The following is a 21,299-nucleotide window of genomic DNA, read 5'->3' as shown; positions in this document are numbered from 1 at the left end:
TTTGAACGGGTCCTTTCTGAACAACTGCGCATCTCCTCTCTGTCACTGAGACCTTTTGGCCACGGTGCCGGGTCATCCTCCAGTAGGTCAACATCATTTTCGTCGTCAGAAGAAGGGGCTATTTGACCTACTCACCACCAGGTCTTCGTCTCCTCCACCAACTCTAACGGTTGTCTGCACTATCGGACTCGGGAACAGCTCGGGAACGGTTAACGTTAGCTCCTCAGGCTCCGAGTCTGCAACGACTTTTTCCGCGACATTAACGTTATTATTCGTATCAACCGGTGGCGGCACGGTAAAAAAAACAAAAAACGTGTTAACTTTGTTAGTGTCGCGTCTTTCTTTTTAGAGTCTTCCCACTTTTTCCTCTTTTTATACCCGCTTTGCTCATTTCACCAGAACTCGGACTGCATGCCTCTATCGTAAACAAACCGCAGCACTTCACTTCCTGGTTGCTGTCTTTCGTCTTTTCGCGGTCATGATGACTCATGGAATAGTCCATTACAGTACGAAGGGGGGGGGGGGGCTATTTTTGATTTGGGCATTTTAGTAGTTTTTTTTGTAGTTTTTTGTTTATTTTCTGTTTAGAAGTATACAATTATAATTTACAAAGACAATGGTGTAGGGCTACTGGCCTGAGGGCCCCTGCTCGTTGGGGAGGGGGCAGCTGGCGGGCAGCTTAGTGTTTCAGCAGGTTTTTGGAATCCGGTTCTGAATACAGTCTAGTTAATGATGTTCTGTGGGTGAAGTGGAGGACGCCAAAAGACTGGAGAGATAGTCAGGGAAAGTCAGTGTCATCAGTAATGTGTTTGAGCCGAGTCTTCTTGTAAAACCAGGGTGACAATCTTCAATCTATTATCACACAAATCAACTACAAATAAGATTTCGTGTTGAGTCATCAGTCATCATGAAATGTTTTAGTCTCTGACATCTGTGACTGTGGATCTCGTTTTAGCGATAACAACAAACTTGTTTTAACGACAGCTGTGTGAACAGGAGGAACTGAGGCCCACAACAGAGCTCTTTAATTAACAGCCTGTAATACATCCACATCTTTATTAACATTATATGTATTCATTATTAGACCCAGAGGCCTCTTATTTAAATATACTGTCAGTGAATTTTCTATGAATCTAAACAGTAAAGACACCTGTCATAGACTCTGGAAATGTCAGTCACAGTATCTTTAATATTGATGCCTGCACATTATGGATTTATTGATTAAAGAATATTCAAACTTACCTTCATTTCTTCTTTTGATGTATATATATGAGCAGTATCAGCGCTGTAAATGGAAAAGTTACTCCAACAACTATAAGTGCAATTTGAAGACCTCCAAAGTGATTTTGTTTGAGAAAGGGTTCCACGAGGTTACCTGCAACAAACAGCAGAACGAGCTCATGTAACTCTCACAGCGGACTGATCACAGAGTTTACACAGAGAACAGTTAATATCAAAACAACACACGGGAAAATCACAAAACAGAGGCTCACATCCTTTAAATGCAAAGATCCCAGAAACAGACCGTTCATGAGTTCCTTCCAGTTAGGCTACACAGTACCTTGGCAGCAGCACCTTGTCGTCTTTTTTTAAAGTATTTTTTGACCTTTTTTGGCCTTTTTGATGGTACAGCTGAAGAGGGTGACAGGAAACAGGGAGTGGGGCGGGGGAGTGACACACAGCAAGGGAACTAGGCTGGGGGTCGAACCTAGGTCCACTGCAAAGCCTCAACATGGGACGCCCACTCTACCAACTGAGCTAAACAGCACCACACCTTGTCTTCTTTTTGGTCAAGTATTTCGATGCTTGGTTTCAGAGTGCACCTGTGAACATATTAAGAGTTTTTTAAACGCACCACAAGTAACTTTTAACTGGTCAAGTAACTTGTCTCTGTAGTCGTAGTCCTGGTCAGCGTAAATCACCTCTGTATCGTCTTCAAACTGTCCTGGGTCGGTCTCAGAGTCTGTGTTCGGCTGACTGGGAGGCTGCAGAGCCCTGCTGCCTAAACAACCTTATTTATCTCACAACAGCTTGTTTATTCAGCTCTGGGGGGGAAAAAAGCTTGTGATTACTTCTTTAATATTGTAAATATTGAAGTTTGAAACTACACAGCGACCCTTTAAAGGTGCTAATCACGATGGTAGCCGACCGTCCTACATCTCAAAACATCATTATCTGAGGAATGAGACTCAAAAACAGCAACTTTAAATAAAACCTGTAGTTCACAGCAGGTGTGACAACAGTTGCCAGAGGCTAAATTTGTAGCAGATTCAAAGGGTCACTGTGTAGCTTGTGAGGAATACTTAAAACTCTATCATTTACAATATTAATGAGGTAATGATACAAATTCTTGTTCAGAAGTGAACAAACAAGCTGTTCTCAGAGGAAGATTGTTGTGTTGGGTTCTTTCTAAGGGAGTGAATAAAGACCTGATGGCAGAGAGCTGAAGTAAACGTCCTTTACTGGCTGCTCAGTCAAAACATACTACAACTCCCAGCATACACCGCGGCCCAGGTAATCCCTAGCTTAGAGCCCCCTCTAGTGTTTAACATGCACAACTGTATATCCAGATCACGATACAAAAGAAGGTCCCACAACAGAACTGACTGAGGCTATAAAGGTGGCAGGGTCCACCACATATAGACACAGTAAAACAGTATAAACTGTGTCGTCCTTTAAGGTCAGTTTGTTTATACAGTTTATTAACCCATGGTAAACAAAGAGTTTGCTTATTTTGTTTGTTTAGGCAGAAAGAAATCTTTTTTCACATTTAAAAGTACAGACTGCTCCTTTAAACATCATGAAACACTTTCACAAAACAGCAAGTCATTTATATTTAATTTAATCTCATTACTCTGTGTAAGCACTAGTGAATACTACTGATCTTCCTTGAGATTTGAGTCATCAGGTGACAGAGGAACCCCGGCCAGGTTGTAGCTCATATAAGGAAGATTCAAGGATACAGGTAAATCTGACATGGTGCTATACTGAATGTTTTACTGCATATGTTTGACTGCTTATATACAGCAGGTAATGCATCGTACAAAGTTAATGTCAGGCTGGCGTCATGTGTTATTTAATTAGGGTGCTGCAGCAATCTCGCCTTGTTGTTATTTCACTGAGGTTCATACACACACACCTCATCACGTTTTCATTGGATATCTGAGTCATGTGATCAGTGATGTGTTGCAGCAGGTGTGAGGAGAAAGAAAAGAGTGACTTCAGGTGAGAGTTGGAGCGTCTCATCATCACAACCCTCCTCTGTTGTCTTAATGCAGCCAAATGTGATGACAGAGGTTTGACTTCATGAAGACAGAGGCTGGTTTTAGGACAGTAGAGGGCGTCACAGTCATCAACATGGGAGCTGAAACAAACACATGACTTCTGGAGAAGATATCAGAGTTCAGGTAAAGATGATCAGCTGACACACCGTTTGTTTGCTCAGTAATGTGTGTGTGGCTCAGGTGTAGATGTCGGGCCTCCTGCTCTTTGTATCAGCTGCTGTCATTACAACATGCTCAAGTTAACAAAAAACTATGTTCGGATATGTAAATCCATTTATTTCACATTGAAACAGAAAAAAAACATCATAAACAAAATAAACCTGAGCGTCTCTCAGTCAGAAACCACAGAGCCTCACTGTGACACACCTGTTACAGGTAGTGCTGCACTGAAGTAGACCACCATGATTCACATTCAACTGATTCTGATGACTGATTTTATATTTAAGTTGTAATAATGACGTCACAGAGACAAAAAGTCTGCATATCAAAATAAGAGCCTGCAGCTGGCAGTGAGTCTGCTTTCTTTACTTTCAGCAGTGAAGTGATTTACTCCCTGACAGAACTTCTTACATTTATTATTCTGTATACAAAAACATTTTATTTTTTACATTTGCAGCAGACAACTATCATAAATATGCAGCATGTAATCAAACAAGTCAGCTGTCAGTTGTTGTTCCTTCATATTTATGACAGATCTTCAGCATCGATCTGATCAGAATCATCATCATTTCCAGGATGCTTTGTGAGTGACAGGTGCCCCGCCCCCTTTCTGTGACATCAAGCCCTGCTCAAGCTAAAATAAGAATAATACAAACAGCTGGCAGAATAAGACGCGACAGTTCAACAGCCTCCAAACTGATCATTAAGTCGAATCTTTGAACAACAAACTGAACATTAAAACCTTCATGAAGGAGGATTTACTGCACGACTGTTGTATTAGACTGAATTAGCTTCAGCTGGCTGGACATAATAAACTGGACACTGAGTGTAGAGTTCCGTTAGTAACTGACTCTGGATCAGCACCTTAACAAATACAAAGAAGCATAAAAATGTAAAAAAAAATAAAATATTCCCATGGGAAATCTGAATGACACTTTACACAATTAATCACACTTGGACATGTGAAAAAAGTCAGAATTCTGACTTTAATCTCAGAATTCTGAGAAAAAAGTCAGAATTCTGACTTTAATCTCAGAATTCTGACTTTAAAGTCAGAACTAAAAAAAAAATTCACATGTGGCCCTAATCCTCTTCCGTAAGAAAGAGCTCGTCTTTGTCCTCAACAATATTAATAACAGCGACTACGTTCATACAATCTTTCCTGTAAGTTGAACTCTGTTGAACACGAGACGTGAAAGAAGAAGTTGTGTGAAGAATTAAAATACAGTTTGAGAGAAAAGTTCAAACCCTGTGAACTTCCTGTGTTGGTCAGTCACTACTTGAAGTGGATGTGAATGTTGGTTTGTTAGTTTTAGGAAGTGAGTCGGGTTCAGATGTTGTTCAACCGTCCTGTGTCCAGGAAACTACAGCATGGTTAACATTTAGACGAGGTCAGATTTGTGGGAAAGATCAGATAAACTGCATATTTAAAATCAGGAAGCTAAACTAAGCTCAGCTCTGGACGAACTAGTTTGTACGTCTTGTCGAACCAAATCTGAAGGCAATTTGTAGAAAAGCAACAAAAGAAAATGCAAAGTGACGACATGATGTGAATATAATGAGTTGGTTCATGGAGATAAACAGTTAATTCTCCAAAGAAGAAGTTGGTCAGAGTTAAAGAGAAGTTCAAACCCTGTGAACTGTCTGTTTCGGTCAATCGCTGCCTGAAGTGGATGTTGGTTTGATGTCTTTTTACTCTGACAGGATTCTGAGTCCGACACTTGACTTGGACACTATTTGTGACTGAGTGCTGTGAGATAAAGACGAGGACTGAATATGTTTATATCTTGTATATTAATTGTAAGTTAGCTCTGTAGCTGATGGAGCAGACATGCTGTTATAATACTCTTTTCAATACTTCTGGATAAATTACAGATTATGAGGACATCTTATAAAAACAGCTGGTTTAGTTCAGGGACAGATTGAGGTTGTGTTAATGAGATACATGCACATAAACTAACAGCTTTCATTCTTTAATCTTGCTTCCATCTCATCTATCTGCCTCAACAAACATTAACTCTGAACCTCAACCTGAAATTACCTTAAGCTTAAAAAACAAGTTTTAATCCTCAAACTGCCTGAAATAAAAGAAGAGCAGACAAAATGTCTTCACCATCATCCAATATGGTGGAAACACACACAGCAGAAAACTTCATGGCACAAGCAGAGCTGGATACTTTATGGATCAGGTTGTTTCAGTGGTTCTGTGGTGGTTGGATTCTGGACAGCTGGGTTTAGTTCTACTCCACCGCTCTTCTTGTCTGCAGGAAGCAAAACAAAGTTACAGTGAAGAAAATCTGTCTTGATCCTCCTCTGAGTTTAAATACACACAGAATGATTAATGTCAGAGAGGATAAAACATCTGTCAAGACTCTGAACATGAGATACATAAAGAATCAGTTGTGGTTCTGTTCATCATTAATATGTTGATACAATATTCAAACGTACCGTTCTTCAATGCTTTTTTATGCATTGCCTGATGTAAAGCCCACCAATAACAACTAAAAGGATGATGAGAACCACGATGATAGTGACCAGTCCAGCGTTGGACCCTGAAACAGATAAAAGTGAATGTCAGAGTCAGAACTTGAGTGCAGATGATGAGCAGCAGACTGGACCTCACAGCAGGGGCGATTCTAGGGTCAAAGCTTTAGGGGTGCTGAGCACCCAATGAGCCCCACTGCCACCGCCCACCCTTTTTTCTCACAAAAACAAAACATTAAAAAATAACTTTATCATTTAAACATTGGTTCAACTAACTCCAAAATCCAATCTTTTTTTCTTTTTACTTTAGCTTAACACTTTTCCATATTCTGTTGTCGGCTTCAGCTAAGACAGAAATAGTTCGCCCCACACACCCAGAATTCTTAGAACACAGTGCTTCCCCAAGATTTTTTGTAGCAGCGGTGCTCTGAGTCGGTAACCTAGCATGCAACCCCCCGGAAGAAAAATTAAAAAGATAACCCTTTAAATGGTGACTACTGGTGAGATTTTTAAGATTTTTTTTTTTTTTTTTTTTTTCAGAATTTAAGAATCAGAATCTAAGACATGAGAAAAAATAGTGTAGAAGTTGACATAGCTGCTTGAAAATATGTAAACCTCTTGAGCATTAGAGAACTTTTTTTTACACTTATTTTCTTTATTATTATAGATTTTTTATGGAAACAGAATCTGTAAGTGGGCCACATGAAAACTCCACTGGGATGAATGTGAGCAGGAACAGTGATGTTAGCTCTGATCTCAGGTCCAGTTTCCTCCTGCTGGGCTCCACAGCTCAGAGGCTGCTTCTGGTTCTGGTCCCAGCAGTGAAGAAACAAATGGACTTAGTTCCATTCATCACTTTGATCTGACAGTAAAAACACAGGATCATCTGATCAAATAGAAAACTTCTTCACTTTCTTCTGTCTCAGCTAACTAAAGCTCACTAAAGATCACAGCAGGATCCAGATTTGATTTGAAATGTTGAAGAGTTTGATCATTTATGTTGCTGTGAAACAGGTTCGCTCCTGATTTCTGAATCTGAATTCATCCTTCAGCATCAAATCCTTCAGCAGATCTCTGATCAGCTTCTGCTGCTTCAATAGTCACAATTACTACAATTATAACATGATCATTAATGTTGGACACTTGTAGTTACAGCCTGAATACAATGGTGCTAATTACAAGTTTTAATGAGTGTCCAGTAGAAACTCAGTTCAAAGCTCCATGATCTCATATTATTACAGGAACTATCATTGTGTTTATTCACAGTTAAAGTTTGGTCCTAGTTTTCAGTGTGAGTTCAGTTTGTAGGTGAGAAATAAAAGAATGAAACCCTCAGTGAGTAAACTCTTCTCTTCCTGTCTGAGTGTCTTCGTCTGTCAACACAGTCTGTAGATTATTGAAGTTGAGTCTCAGAAGAAGACGAAATTTTTCACTCAGTTTGAAACATTTTTAACATGTTTAACTTGTGTACTTTGTGTTCCATCTGAACACACATGAAATGTTTTGAAAACAAATAAAACATGATGTGATTAAAAGAATATGAGGAAGAATCTCACCTGACTTTGGAGGTGGAACTGTGAAGATGAAGATAAATGAAACATCAGTTATAAAGAACAATTACAGGATTATAAATGAAACATTTTGATGTTGTTCGTTCTTCTTTACATGAGGACTAAACTCTTCTCTTCCTGTGTGAGTGTGTCCATGTTGTCTGTTGTGTGATTCTTGTGTAACTGGGCTGCAGTTTGTGGTTGGGATGAATAAAGTCTCTGTGTAATCTCTCTAATGTAAACAGAGCTAACAGTGACGGCCTCTCTGACGGCTTCACTCTGCTGTTGCTGTGCTTTCTGTCTCCAGGGCTGCAGACCTGTTGGGAGCTTCATCAGCAGCATGGGACACACCTGGGCCTGATGTGCTGCATGTATACAACTCCTTCACAACATCTGCTCACACATCTTTGTGTCGTGGCTTTTGGTTTCCTTTGGTTTGTTTTTACAGCTCAACATCCACACAGCACATCTTCACTCATCCACTGCTGCACTACTGACTGCACTCACTCCTCCAGCTGTCTGTGAAACAACACGACCACAACACAATCTCACCTGGTTCTGGAGCTGCACCTGTGAAGATAACAAGACACGTAGTGAGACTTCAGTTATAAAGGACAGTTACAGGATTATAAATGAAACACGGTGATGTTTCCTGTTCATCACTTCTCTGCTGGTACATGAGGATCACAGAGTGTTTAAGAAGGAGAGAAACATGAAGAACAGAGAAACAGAAGCCTTAATTACACCTCGTTACATCGTTAGATAAGAAAAGACAAGAACACTTTTCTAACTTCTCCTTAAAAAACACTTTTTCTGACTCCCATCATGACAGAAACACATCCAGTGTTGGGAAAGTTCATTTTCTACATGAACTAGTTCACAGTTCAGTTCACACATTTTAAAAAGGAACTAGTTCAGTTCAAAGTTCATAATTCAAAATTTTGAACTAAGTTCACTGTTCCAAAAATGAACTAGTTCATAGTTCTTTTTTTTTTTTTTTTTTTTAAATATGTTGCTGCAAGCTATTATTTTTCTAAATGATTGCCACAGCCCATATGAGACCACAGACAGCTGTTTATCAGTTTTAACACTGAAACTGCAGCTCTCCCACAATATTCTGCAAAACCAGGTTGTCCAGCTGCAGCTGGAAGATGAAGACAGCGGAGCCGCTACTGTACGTCGTTAATGTGATTTGGGTGGTAGAGGATCTGTTTTGTACGGAGCCCCAGACATGACATGGTCAAAAAAAAATGTAAATTGTGGCCTCAATATAGCTATAACGTGCGCACGTACTACTAATTCGTGGCCACAAAAAACTAAATTGTGGCCACGAAGTAGGTATAATGTGCGCACGAAATACTAATAATGATACTAATATAATTCCTGGACAGCTGGGTAAACAAATCGAGCGCACCTTCTGTACAAACTGCAATAGCCTAACTGTGAGTTAAAACCTGTGATGATGTTTAATGACTCATGTTGTTATTATCTCTCATCATAACTCATCACTTCAGATCAGCGTCATGTCAGATTATCTTCTGTTTAGAAGCAGGCAGAAGAGGCAGCTGTGGAGCTTCACTACAGGCCTCGTTTGTGGAAACTGCCTCTCAACTGGAAAGGAGCCACAAACTTGACAGAAAAGGAGGCTCAGAGTTCAGGAGCACTTTCAGTCTGAGCTCCTCAGTGGACCTGAGCCCGGTACCAACATCATTCTTTTATGTCACTGAGAAAAAGATTCAGTGATGAAGATCCTGTGACATCAGAACCAGAAGCAGCTCCAGTGTGACTCCAGGAGACGGAGCTCAGATGTGTTTCAGGACTCAAAGTTTCTCTCATTCATCAACTAAATGAACACATGAATCAAGTGTCTGTGTTCAGATTGTAGTCATGTATCATCACAGCTGGACGTCGTCATATCCAACATACAGACAATAATTCATGATGGAAATGATCCTTAAAGGTGAATTCAGACTGAACACAAAAGTTGATTTCATTCCAGTTAATTTAACAGCTGGAGAGTTTTTACAGTGAATGTTTCAGCAGCACAAACATGAACTTCTTCTTATTTACATCCAGAACACATTTATCTACTTTTTCTGTTTTAATTCTCGACGCTTCTTCTGTTTGAAACATTTTCATCATCAACAGACTTTGAGCTGATGACCTGTGTGTTCAGTCTGAACTCATTAAAGTTTTTCAAACACATGAATAATTGTTTTAATATTCAAATACTACTGACCTGCCAAGTGCACATAAATATTAGTCGCAATCCTGTGGCTGTGTTGCAACTGCGTAGCCACACAGCTGTAGGTGTCGGTCTTGGTCACAGTAACGTTGACAGTGATGTATGATCGACCTCCTCTCTCTGAGATCTGAGGTGTATCAGCATTAAGAGTGTTGTTATCACTGTCCTTCCACTCTACTGTAGGAAGTGGATCACCATGAGCTTCACACTGCAGCAGAGACCAGTCATTTGTTCCAGCAAGAATTGTGACGGACGGCTTTGGAGCTGCACCTGTTAACATCATGAGAAGAAATAATAAAAGTGATTCACAACATGTATCGGCCTTATAAATTATCAGATAACAGTGAAGACAACAGCGTCAAATCCTCCAGGATTGTTTGAAAGGATGATAACATTTTTATTTCTTCTAATTTGGCGGATCATGGCGCACATATACAGTATATTTCGGCTAAATTTAACGAGCAACAATTAAAAAAATTAAACACTGAATCTTCATAAGAAACATATGAAATATGTGTTCGGAATGCAAATTAGTCATACAGTGTGTTGATCTGCTCAGCAACCAAGAGAAGGCTGTGAAACATTGCACTGTTTTTTTAAATGTGTTTCTTTCAAACGATGGTGGACTTCACAGACAATACAGTTTTAAAGAAACACAAACTACAGTCACCAAACTGACAATAAGACTGAATCAACATCTCCAAACAAGTTAAACTAAATCTGATTAAACCTTCATGAAGATTAATTCCTGAGCTGTTTAATGAGACTGGTTAATTTTATCTATGTCACCTGATAAACTGAAATATTGAGCGTGAATAATTTTGAATGTAATCAAAGCACAATATTTACAATATTCACTGTCATTATAAATAGAATATAAAGGCAGTTTTTAGTGTAAATCTTTAACACTGACACAAACTGAACAGATGTTGTTGTCTCAAGATGTGTAACACAGCAGAATGACACACAGAGGTTCAGATCAACAGACGTCATCAGAATCAGGACTCACCTGGGATGTTTTCATTGCTTCTGTCTTTTAAGACTTGATCTGAAAGGCAAAACAAACACATGTTAGATAGTTTTGAAACAGACAGGTAATACTGTGTAAAAGTCATATTTCATCTCCTACAGACGGCTGAAGCTTCATTGTACAGAGAGACATAATCTGCAGTGTGTCTCTGATATCAGCATGTTTGATACAGAGGTCGTCTCTCCAGATGTGGCTGCAGCTCTGTGGGCTCGAGGCCCTGCCAGATGTGGATTCTGACCACGGAACAAAAGTCCATCTGGGACTCTGGAACCAGTCACAGCAGTAAATGAGCGACATCTTTAACTGTTTAATGAAAGCACTCACCAACAACAAGCTCAATGATGATGTTTGACTCTGAAGATCTGGAAAAATGCAGCTGTAGTTCCCGCTGTCGGTCCATCTTTGTTCTTGTGATCTTTATGGAGGCGTCGCCGTTCTTCAGTTGATCTTGAAAATGTGAGACTCGACCTATGAAGTCTGGACCCTCTCTTGTCTTGCCATCTGCATAATGCATGAACACATCCTGACCATCTTTCTTCCAGTCAAAGACCTGTCCTGTGAGGTCCACCTTGGGGTTGAGGGAACAGGGTAAAACTGCATCACTGCCTTCTTCCACGAGCACTCCGACAGCTGGAAGATAAAAACATGTTAGTCAGTATGTTAACATGCAGAGTCATCAGGAAACAAAGTCAGATAACAACTTTACACAACAAAAACTCAAACACCTGTTTCCTCTGTGTCCTTCCTGTGTCGAGCTTGTACTGACATATTTTACTGACCTTATTTAAAGCTTACCGTTAATGAGATTAAACCATTTATGTTATCGAGCCTTTCAGATTGTTTACTTTTGGTTGAATTGTGGAAACGCTTTATAACACCAGGAGAAGTTGTAGTTTTATTCATGTCAGAACTTGTTTATTGCTCAAGGAGCAAGCCGAATTACTGCAAAATAAATGTGAGGACTTAGAAGCCAGATCAAGGAGGAACAATGTCAGGATTGTTGGGGTACCGGAGAGCCAGAGCAGCTCTGTCATCGCTGTTTCAGCGCTTTTACAGAAAGCATTTGACCTCGAGGAGGCCCCAGTACTGGATAGATCCCATCGCTCACTACAGCCAGCGCCAAGACGGGGAGACCAGCCGCGCCTCATTGTGGCTCGCCTACACTACTTTCAGGACTGTGTAAACATACTTCGCCAGGCCAGGACGAAGCAGCGGATCAAAGTGGACGAGATGACCATCTCTGTCTATCCAGATTACACTACACAAGCCAGAGCTCGAGCAGGTTATAAAGCGGTGAGGCAACAACTCTGAGGGCTTGAAGGAGTTAAGTATGGCATCCTCTATCCTGCTCGCTTCAGGATCACCCACAACAACCAGGAGCGGATCTTCTCCACGCCAGAAGAAGCGCAGGTTTACATCTGGAAGTATATCTCCACTCAGGGGGCTTCTCGCAGTGAGTGACTGTTATGACAAGGAATATATTCTGGAGTCAGAGACATTTGTTAGAACTTTACAAGTATTGTTCTCAGTCTGCTGAAAAGCTAAACTTTACCTTGAATTTACAGTTCTACCATCAGCTTTGTTGTCATATGGCACATCCTCAAAATCATGCCGCCAATTATCATAGCATTGGCCTTTTTTTTTTTTTCTTTCTTTCAATTTTCTCTTTATTTCCCACGTGCCACTGCACTCCTGTGCCTACGTGTGCGTGAGCGCCTGTGTGAATTAAACTTTAGAGCCCCTCTCTCACGGACTCCTCCCCATTAAGTGAAACAAAGTAGGCTATGTGCGTGAATGGGTGGACATACACACGTGTGAGGGTGTGGTGGAGAGAGGGCTTATACTCATACTAGGATGTAATATTGTTTTATTTTATTTTATGACCACTTTTGCCACGTTGGTTATTATGGCCAGTTACTCGATATTAAATCGCTTTTGTAATGGGGACATGTATTTTTCTTGCGCTAGTCCAGCTGGTCACACAGCTACGCATCTGCACAGCATATAAAGATAACAACAATAAACTCTCAGGGCCTAGGCTCGACAAGATTCATTAGTTGGAATATCAAAGGGATCCAACATCCTATCAAGCGCAATAGGGTTTTCGCACGCCTGAAAACATTGGGTTCAGATATCATGTACCTCCAAGAGACACACCTCCGAAATAATGAATATGATAAATTGAAGAAAAACTGGATTGGGCAGGTATTTCATTCAGATTATGGTGACAGATCTAGAGGGGCTGCGATACTGATTAGAAGAGGTCTGCCTTTCACGCCAGTTAATATTATACCAGATAACAAGGGTCGATTCATCATAGTAACAGGAAAGCTGTATGGTAACTTGGTGGCACTTGTCAATCTTTATGGCCCCAACTGGGATAACCCTCAGTTTTTCTCTAGCCTCATAGGAAAACTCCCAGACCCTAATTCACATTTGTTGATATTGGGGGGAGACTTTAATCGCATTTTACAGCCAGCTTTAGATAAATCTAATCCTAAACAAAATAAGAATGTGTCCAAATCAGGTGCACTACTTATGTCTTTCATGCAATCTTATAAACTATATGATCCTTGGAGACACACCAACCCCTCCGCTAGACAGTTTTCTTTTTTTTCGCCAGTTCACCTCTCGTATACAAGAATCGACTTTTTCCTTATTGATTATAGGACAATGTCCTTTGTAGCTGATAGCAGGTACCATAGTATCACAATTTCTGATCACTACCCTGTCCAGTTGGACATGTCATTTCCAAACAGTTCTGTCCCCCAGCGCTCATGGCAACTTGACCCGCTACTATTAAAGCAACCATCATTTGAAAAATTGAGTCACTTAAGGCATATCTCAGGGGTCAGATTATCTCATATGCAACTCATAAGAATAGAGAACGCAATAAACGCCTTAGGGAGTTGAACAAACAAATATTGAATATAGACAATCAATTGGCCCACAACTCTACACCTGAACCATTTAAGGAATTTAAGGTTATTGCTACAAACAGAATTTGACAACCTTTCTATAATACAGACTGAACGGATGATGTTAAAAACAAGACAAACATATTATGAACATGGTGAGAGAGCAGGGAAGTTATTATGTCATCAACTTAAACAAACAATGGCACAAAGCGCAATTCCTGAAATCCGTGTTTCACCAGACTCGACCTCTTCACACCCACAAACCATTAATGATCGTTTTAAAGCATATTATACCGAACTTTACAGATCACAGGCATCTGCGAACACAACAGACACTGAGAATTTTTTTAGATGGCCTAACTCTACCACAAGTTTCCGCGGAGGACAGAGACATGCTTGATGCCCATATAACAACCGAGGAGATAATACAGGCAATAAAATCCATGCAAAATAGAAAAACACTGGGTCCGGATGGATTTCCTTAAGAATTTTATAAAGTATTTGTTTCCAAGCTGGCACCTTTTTTACGTCTATTGTTTCAGGAAATCACTTCAGAAGGGAAACTTCCTCCCACCATGACACAAGCTACTATATCAGTTTTGTTGAAGAAAGGTAGGGACCCATTGGACTGTGGCTCATATTGTCCGATCAGCCTACTGTGCTGTGATTACAAGATTCTCACAAAAGTTTTATCATGTCGCTTAGAAACGGTACTTGATAAATTTGGATTTGGTCCTGCTTTTACCTCGTTGGTTAAGATATTATATGCATCGCCAACGGCCTCAGTGCGCACAAATTCCATCAGATCTGATTACTTTAGGCTACATAGAGGTACACGGCAGGGATGCTGTCTCTCACCATTCTTATTCGATCTAGCCATCGAGCCACTGGCTACATCCTTGAGAATGCAACAGTACATTACAGGTATCACCATAAATGACACGGTGCATAAAGTTTCATTATATGCAGATGACATTTTATTATATATATCAAACCCAGTGGAATCAATCCCCAAACTTATACACACACTACAACAATTTGGAATACTATCAGGCTACAGTCTTAACCTAACAAAAAATTTGCTCTTCCCCATAAATCAACTAGCTAAACATACCGACTACAGTGGCTTCCCATTCAAATTAGAACAACAGGCTTTTACGTATTTGGGCATAAACGTTACACAATCATATAAAAACCTGTATGACCACAACTTTAAAGTTTTGTTAGAACGCACCAAACAAGACTTTCTTAAATGGTCAGCTCTCCCTATTACATTAGCGGGCCGAGTTAACACGATCAAGATGAGAGTGCTACCAAGGTTTTTGTATTTGTTTCAGATGATCCCGATTCTATTAACTAAATCATGGTTTAAACAATTGAATAGTCATATCACTAGTTTTATCTGGGGCACCTCCTCCCCACGAATTAAAAGAACTTCATTAGAGATGCCCAAGAGCACGGGGGGACTGGGCCTGCCTAATTTCCTATTTTATTACTGGGCAGCAAATATCTCCAAATTGAATTACTGGATCTCGATGCATGAAAACAAGACGGGACCAGTGTGGGCTGCAATGGAACTCGAATCTAGTTTGCCACTTGCGCCAGTCTCCATCCTAAGCAGCTCCCTGCCCAGTAATTTAAGTCTTCAACACCTGGGGCCGGTTATTAGAAATTCCCTAAAGATATGGCTGCAGTTTAGGAAACATTTCCACTTCAATCAGCCAAGCACTCTCCTTTCCCTGGTTCGTAACCACCTGTTTCCCCCGTCTCAAGCTGACACTGCTTTTGAAACGTGGCATCGTAATGGATTGGTGTTCTTCAAAGACCTCTTTGTAGATGGCACATTTGCTTCTTTTGACCTACTGCAGAAAGACAATGATATTCCTAAAAATCACTTCTTCAGATACCTGCAGGTACGCAGTTTCGCCAAAAAGCACTTCCCATTTCCTCAATTACAGCCTAAGGATGTATTGAGCACTATATTGGAGCTAGACCCCAATGGAAGGAGGAGAGTAGCCAAGATTTACCAAATGTTGCAAGATATCGACCCACCGTCGTGGGAAAGTACTCGGTTGGCATGGGAAAAAGACTTAGACATTACACTACCTGAGGAGATATGGCAAAAAAGTTTAAAGCGTATACACACCACATCGCTCTGCATACGGCATGGTCTTATCCAGTTTAAAGTTGTACATAGATTGCACTATTCAAATGAGAAACTGGCCAAATTATACCCTAACATCAACCCTGAATGTCCAAGATGCAGCCACAATCCAGCCACAGTGGGTCACATGTTTTGGGCGTGCAGGTCTCTGAACAGCTTCTGGACAAAGGTTTTCGAAGCTATATCTTATATACGAGGTGTTACTGTAGATCCTGACCCAGTAATCGCCATCTTTGGGACAGCACCCTCAGAAGAACACTTTACTACCTTACAGATGAATGCCATAGCGTTTTTAACGCTGATGGCACGGAGATTGATTCTTATGCAGTGGAAGTCTGTAAGACCTCCGTCATTCAAACACTGGGTTAAGGAGGTCCTCTCTGTGATTCCACTGGAGAAGTTGAGATATAGCCGTAACGGTAGCAAAGACAGATTTATTAAAACCTGGACTCCCTTCATAGAGTTTATTGAAAACATATCTTTCACTTAACATCGCTCTGGCGTGCCAGCCTTTGTACACTTAGAATGACCAGCTGGATCCGTGTAGTGGATTAGAATGTCCCCGTCAGGTCATTTATACAGGATTGTAATTGATATATGTGTTTGTACATGTATTAGTATGAATATATATATATGTGTGTGTGCGTGTATTTGCGTGAATATGAGCGTGTCCATGTATCTATGGTGTGTGCACATGTAGGAACATATGAATGTTTTTCTTTAGTACATATACTATATATGTGAGTTTACATCAATATGAAGATATTGCATTTCCTTTTTTTTTTTTTTTTTTATATATATATTTTATATGTTTAATTATTCATATATATACATTTTCTTCTTTGGCCTTGTGGGAGTGGGTGGGTAGGGTTGATGTGTTGTTTTGTATCCTGAAAAAAGTCTATAAATAAAGTGCTTAAAAAAAAAAAGAACTTGATTTATTGGACTGGATTCAAAGACACAACTAACCACCAAACTATCCTGTTCCACAGCTGAACACACATGTTGTTTCACTTTGTCATTCAAATGTGTTCACTGAACTTAATCAGGACATCAGATTAAAGCTTCACATGACAGAGAATTATGTTTTTAAACAGAATTATGTTCACTGATGTTTCTCTGATTTATTATTGGATGAAGCTGAAAGTTTCTTCTCAAGATGTCGGATTCACCAAACTGCACAATGGCTCAATGAGGACTTTGTGTTGGCTGTACTTCATTCTTGAACAGTGCTTACATTTGGAAAGCCATGTTGCATTTATGTATGCATCCAGTGGGGCATCACAATAAAATCAGGCATAATATGTTATTGCCACGTAGGAGATATGTTTTGTTGTTACCCAACAGTTTTGGTGTAAAAAAACTGCATATATTGGTATCAGGGGATATCGGTCTCGGAAATTAGGAGTTGGACAATATCGGAATATTGGATATCGGCAGAAAAGCCAATACCGAGCATCCCCAAATGAGACATTTGAGGGCGTCATCTTGGACTTATAGGAACAATGATGGACATTTAGTTTTTAATAATATATAACTGTAGAATTCTAACATGTTGCTAACAAGCAGTTCATATTCATACAGCTCAGAGCGGATGATGATGATCACATCTATTTTATTTATTACTGCATTAGTTTATTCAGAGAGTCCAAAGTCCAACACACAACTTACTTTGTCGTCTGCATTTGGAGCACTTTGGTGTCAGAAAGGATGGAGTCAACATCAAATTCAAACCTTTGTGTGACACTCAAGAGCAGAGACAGCTGACATCTCTAACATCTATTTACAGAAGCCTGTTGAAATTCACATGTTTAAGCTTACTTAGAACGTGTGCAGCTAACTTAAAGACGCACTCCTCAATTCTAAACAATATTTTTTCAATAAATGGGTATCTATAATTAAAGGTGAACTATGCACATTTTGTTTACAGGCCGATGAACAAACAAAGAGAAAGAGTTCTTGATGAATGGCAGTTTGCAATAGTGACATGTCGGTCGCAAACAAAACGGCTCTTTGAAGTGAACGATCGGAGCCTTTGGTTTTTTTTTTGTTACTCTATTATTTTTTCTGTTCAAGCAGCACATGATTGGTCAACCACATGATGTGGGGTGGTGTCTGTGTGTCAGCACTGAGCAGGAGGGGCGGGGCTTAGAGAGAGAGAGAGACCGAGAGAGAGAGAGAGAAAAGAGACAACACCCAGAAAATGAGTGACGGCAGGAAACGCAGTAACATTGGGCCTCATTCATGAACCGTTCTTACAAACAAATTTGTTCTTAAGTCCCACTTACGAAGATTTTACAAAGATTGTGGCATTCATGAATTTTTTCTTATCTAGGATTTTTTCTTAGGCAAGAACAAATCCTACGAACACTCAGGAGTACTCTTACGCACATTTCCGTGCCGAAATGTTGGCATGCTTGTGTTTTCTTCTCTTGTGTAGTTCAATAAAATGCAATATTACAATATAATATAAAATGCAATATTCTGAGAAAAAAGTCAGAATTCTGACTTTTTTCTCAGAATATATATACATATACATATATATATATATATATATATATATATGTATATATATTCTGAGAAAAAAGTCAGAATTCTGACTTTAAAGTCAGAACTAAAAAAAAAAATCACATGTGGCCCTAATCCTCTTCTGCTCAGTTCTATATATATATATATATATATATATATATATATATATATATATATGTATAGGAGCACTTTTATTTCACCTCCGATAAAAAAGTCCAGTGGCGTGCACAGACTTTCTGAAGGGCAGGGGCGAAAATACAGCGCGTTCTCGCCACTGAAGAGGGCACTTTAGCGCGCGTTTTTCAAAATCTGGAAGGTTTCATTTCATCAGAAGAGTTTCTGTGAAACCTGCGAGAGTCTGCAGCAGGATGGAGACAACGCCCAACAAGCATGTGCACACGCACGAACACACACACACAGCAGTGATGACGACACATCATTATAAAGCATCTCGAGATAAAACTCATAATTAATCTGCTGTAATTCTTCTATAATCGATCCAATCAATACTATCGATGTGCAGCCTGATTAATGCCGAAGTTTAAGGTGCTTCTACTTGAATTGAACTGTCTTCTTAAGTCTTCTTTTCTTCTCTTTTTTAAATCTTTTATTATTCTTTACTGTTATTATTTTTTTTATTATTATTTCTCCTGATTAGTTCTTTGTTTTATGAAATCTCTTATTGTAATGTTTCTTACTTGTCAATTAAGATTAAAAAAAAGAGAAAAAAAGCAGCCTGATTAACATCCAGCATGTTTCCACATTGTTCCTGTTGAGATGAAATAAGGTGAAATGACAAAGTGTCAGTGATGATGATCAGTTTTCTTACCGTCTCCAGAGCAGCTCAGCAGACAGAGACACACGAGAAGAAGAAGCTCCATAGTTGTTGATGTCCTCTGAGGATTCACCTCACTGATGGAGGCTTTATATGAGGGAGCTTCACACACTCCTCAGCACTGATTGGTTCATCACAAACTGTTGCGGTTTCTCAGCCTGCAAGCAGTTTGCAACACATCCTGTATGAATATTTTAGAAATAAAGTGTCAATGCCACATGTTTTAACTATTACAACTTCCATGTTCCCATGCTGCTTCACAACACCTCAAACTATCTTTATTTCATGGGTTAGACTGAGAGATTCCTCGTGGCAGAAGTTAATACTGTGTGTTTAAACTCAGTTCAGTTGAACACATTAGAAACTGGAGTTGATGGAGAGGACCTGAGCTCATTTCACAGGAGTGTCAGAGTTTCAGACACAAAATGTTGGTAAACCCAACAGTAAAAAAAAACCTGCTATGTGCCCTGCATGGGGTTAACGTTGGTTACCTCTGTCCACACTGCACTCAGGTAACACACAGCTTCCCACAGTTGGTGAGAATGAACATGTTGGAACCACTGAGCAGCATTCAGGTGAATAATTACAATATAATAGATCGTTTTCTATTTCTCACAGACGTTTTACATTTACATTTTTACATTTTAGGGCATTTAGCAGACGTATCTGTCCAAAGTGACTCACAAATTCTTTCACATTCTTACACTGATGGCAGAAGCTGCCATGCAATGTGCCAACTGCTCATCAGGAGCAATTTCGGGTTCAGTGTCTTGCTCAAGGACACTTCAACATGCAGGTAGGGAGAGCCGGTATTCTAACCAGTGACCTTCTGATTACTAAATGACCCACTTTACCTCTACAGCCATTTTACTGTAACGCTATAACCTCTAACAGTGAAACCATGATCGAACGTTTGCAGGGGACGAGGAAATGGCAGCGTTCTCAAAACAGGATATGATACCCACACTACACTACACACACACACACACACACACACACAACACTCATACAGTCGTGTGTTTCACAGTTGAACCTGCTCCAACCTGACCTGTGACTGACTGAGCCTTCATCACACCATCACCTGTTACCAGTGAACCTGCTCACCTGTGGAGTCTTTTGTTGCCACTATCCCAAAATAGTTTGAAGCGTGTTGATGCCATCAGAATCACAAGAGCTCATAAATCAACATTTAGTTTATTAGTTTGAACCTGAAATATCTTGTCTGTGTACAGTATTTAATTAAATAAAGGATACAATACAAGCAAATCCAACTTTTGCTGAAGGTTCTCAGTCATCCAGGTCACAGTAACTCTAAATGCTGAATCGAAGACAACTGGACATGTCTCAGTTTCCTGAAGACGTTTAGAGGCTTCTTCAGTTCTAATTAACTGGAGAGGAGTCAACAGTCAGTCTGTCATTGTTCTGTGGTGGATTTTTGTGTTTTTGGTGCACTGAGAGGCTGGGTGGAGTTTTCCACTCATCATTGGATAATCTCACGCTACCTGCTGCCATTTGATTTGGTCAGTGGTACATGGCTCTGGCTTTATTGCCTTCTGAAATGACTTGTGTTTCATGCTTTATTCAGGAGATCTAATATTTCTGTGTTCTACCTTCAGTGCTTACCACATATCCAACTACCAGTGGCTCCACTTCCAGCAGCCCAGCACCTCTGCAGCCAACAGCCTCGCCCTGCGCTCACCTGAGTCTCTACTCACCAAACTTACCACCAACGCCAGTCTCTATCTATAGGGTTCAACTATCTACAACGAAGTGTATAGAATCATATGGCAAACTCTGAACCTAGTGGATCCGATATCCATCCACCAGGCTCTAAATGCACAAGTGGTCTTCGTGGGAAAACTTGAGCATGTGCTCCAGGGGATCATGGAATCACTCCAAACTCTTAACTCCAACATCTCCCAGATCGGCCACCAACTCAACCTGCTTGCCTCCCAGCCACCTGCACATCTCTCAACTACACCTGCGACTGAGAGTAACCCTCATGCTCTGAGCTCTGCCCGACCTTCCTCTACCCTGGCCATCTCATGTCGATATTTGTGAATGAGATGCAGAAGGTTTTTTTATTTATGAAATTTACAAA

General features: G+C 40.1%; 1 protein-coding gene across 1 annotated transcript; it reads right to left on the bottom strand.

Moving 5' to 3' along the window:
• Positions 1-5,218: 5,218 nt before the first annotated feature.
• On the bottom strand, positions 5,219-19,320 carry LOC115583280 (V-set domain-containing T-cell activation inhibitor 1-like). The gene is made up of 7 exons (XM_030419952.1): positions 19,193-19,320; positions 11,077-11,382; positions 9,717-9,992; positions 8,030-8,047; positions 7,484-7,501; positions 5,892-5,995; positions 5,219-5,704 (listed from the first exon to the last, which is right to left on the bottom strand). The coding sequence occupies exons 1-6, from the start codon at positions 19,242-19,244 to the stop codon at positions 5,898-5,900; spliced, it is 768 nt and encodes a 255-aa protein (XP_030275812.1). The 5' UTR covers positions 19,245-19,320; the 3' UTR covers positions 5,219-5,704; positions 5,892-5,897.
• Between the last annotated feature and the right edge of the window lie 1,979 nt (positions 19,321-21,299).

The sequence above is a fragment of the Sparus aurata genome, chromosome 6, assembly GCF_900880675.1.
Source record: "Sparus aurata chromosome 6, fSpaAur1.1, whole genome shotgun sequence".
In the NCBI taxonomy this organism is placed as follows: domain Eukaryota; kingdom Metazoa; phylum Chordata; class Actinopteri; order Spariformes; family Sparidae; genus Sparus; species Sparus aurata.
This window is presented reverse-complemented; position numbering and strand designations above follow the sequence as displayed.

Bases quoted from the DNA above. Each gene is read 5' to 3' on its own strand.
- LOC115583280 (XM_030419952.1), bottom strand. From the start codon at position 19,244: ATGGAGCTTCTTCTTCTCGTGTGTCTCTGTCTGCTGAGCTGCTCTGGA. The intron at 11,383-19,192 runs GTAAGAAAACTG...TTTATCTTCCAG, and splicing joins GCTGAGCTGCTCTGGAGACG to CTGTCGGAGTGCTCGTGGAA. The intron at 9,993-11,076 runs GTGAGTGCTTTC...TGATGTTAACAG, and splicing joins CATCATTGAGCTTGTTGTTG to GTGCAGCTCCAAAGCCGTCC.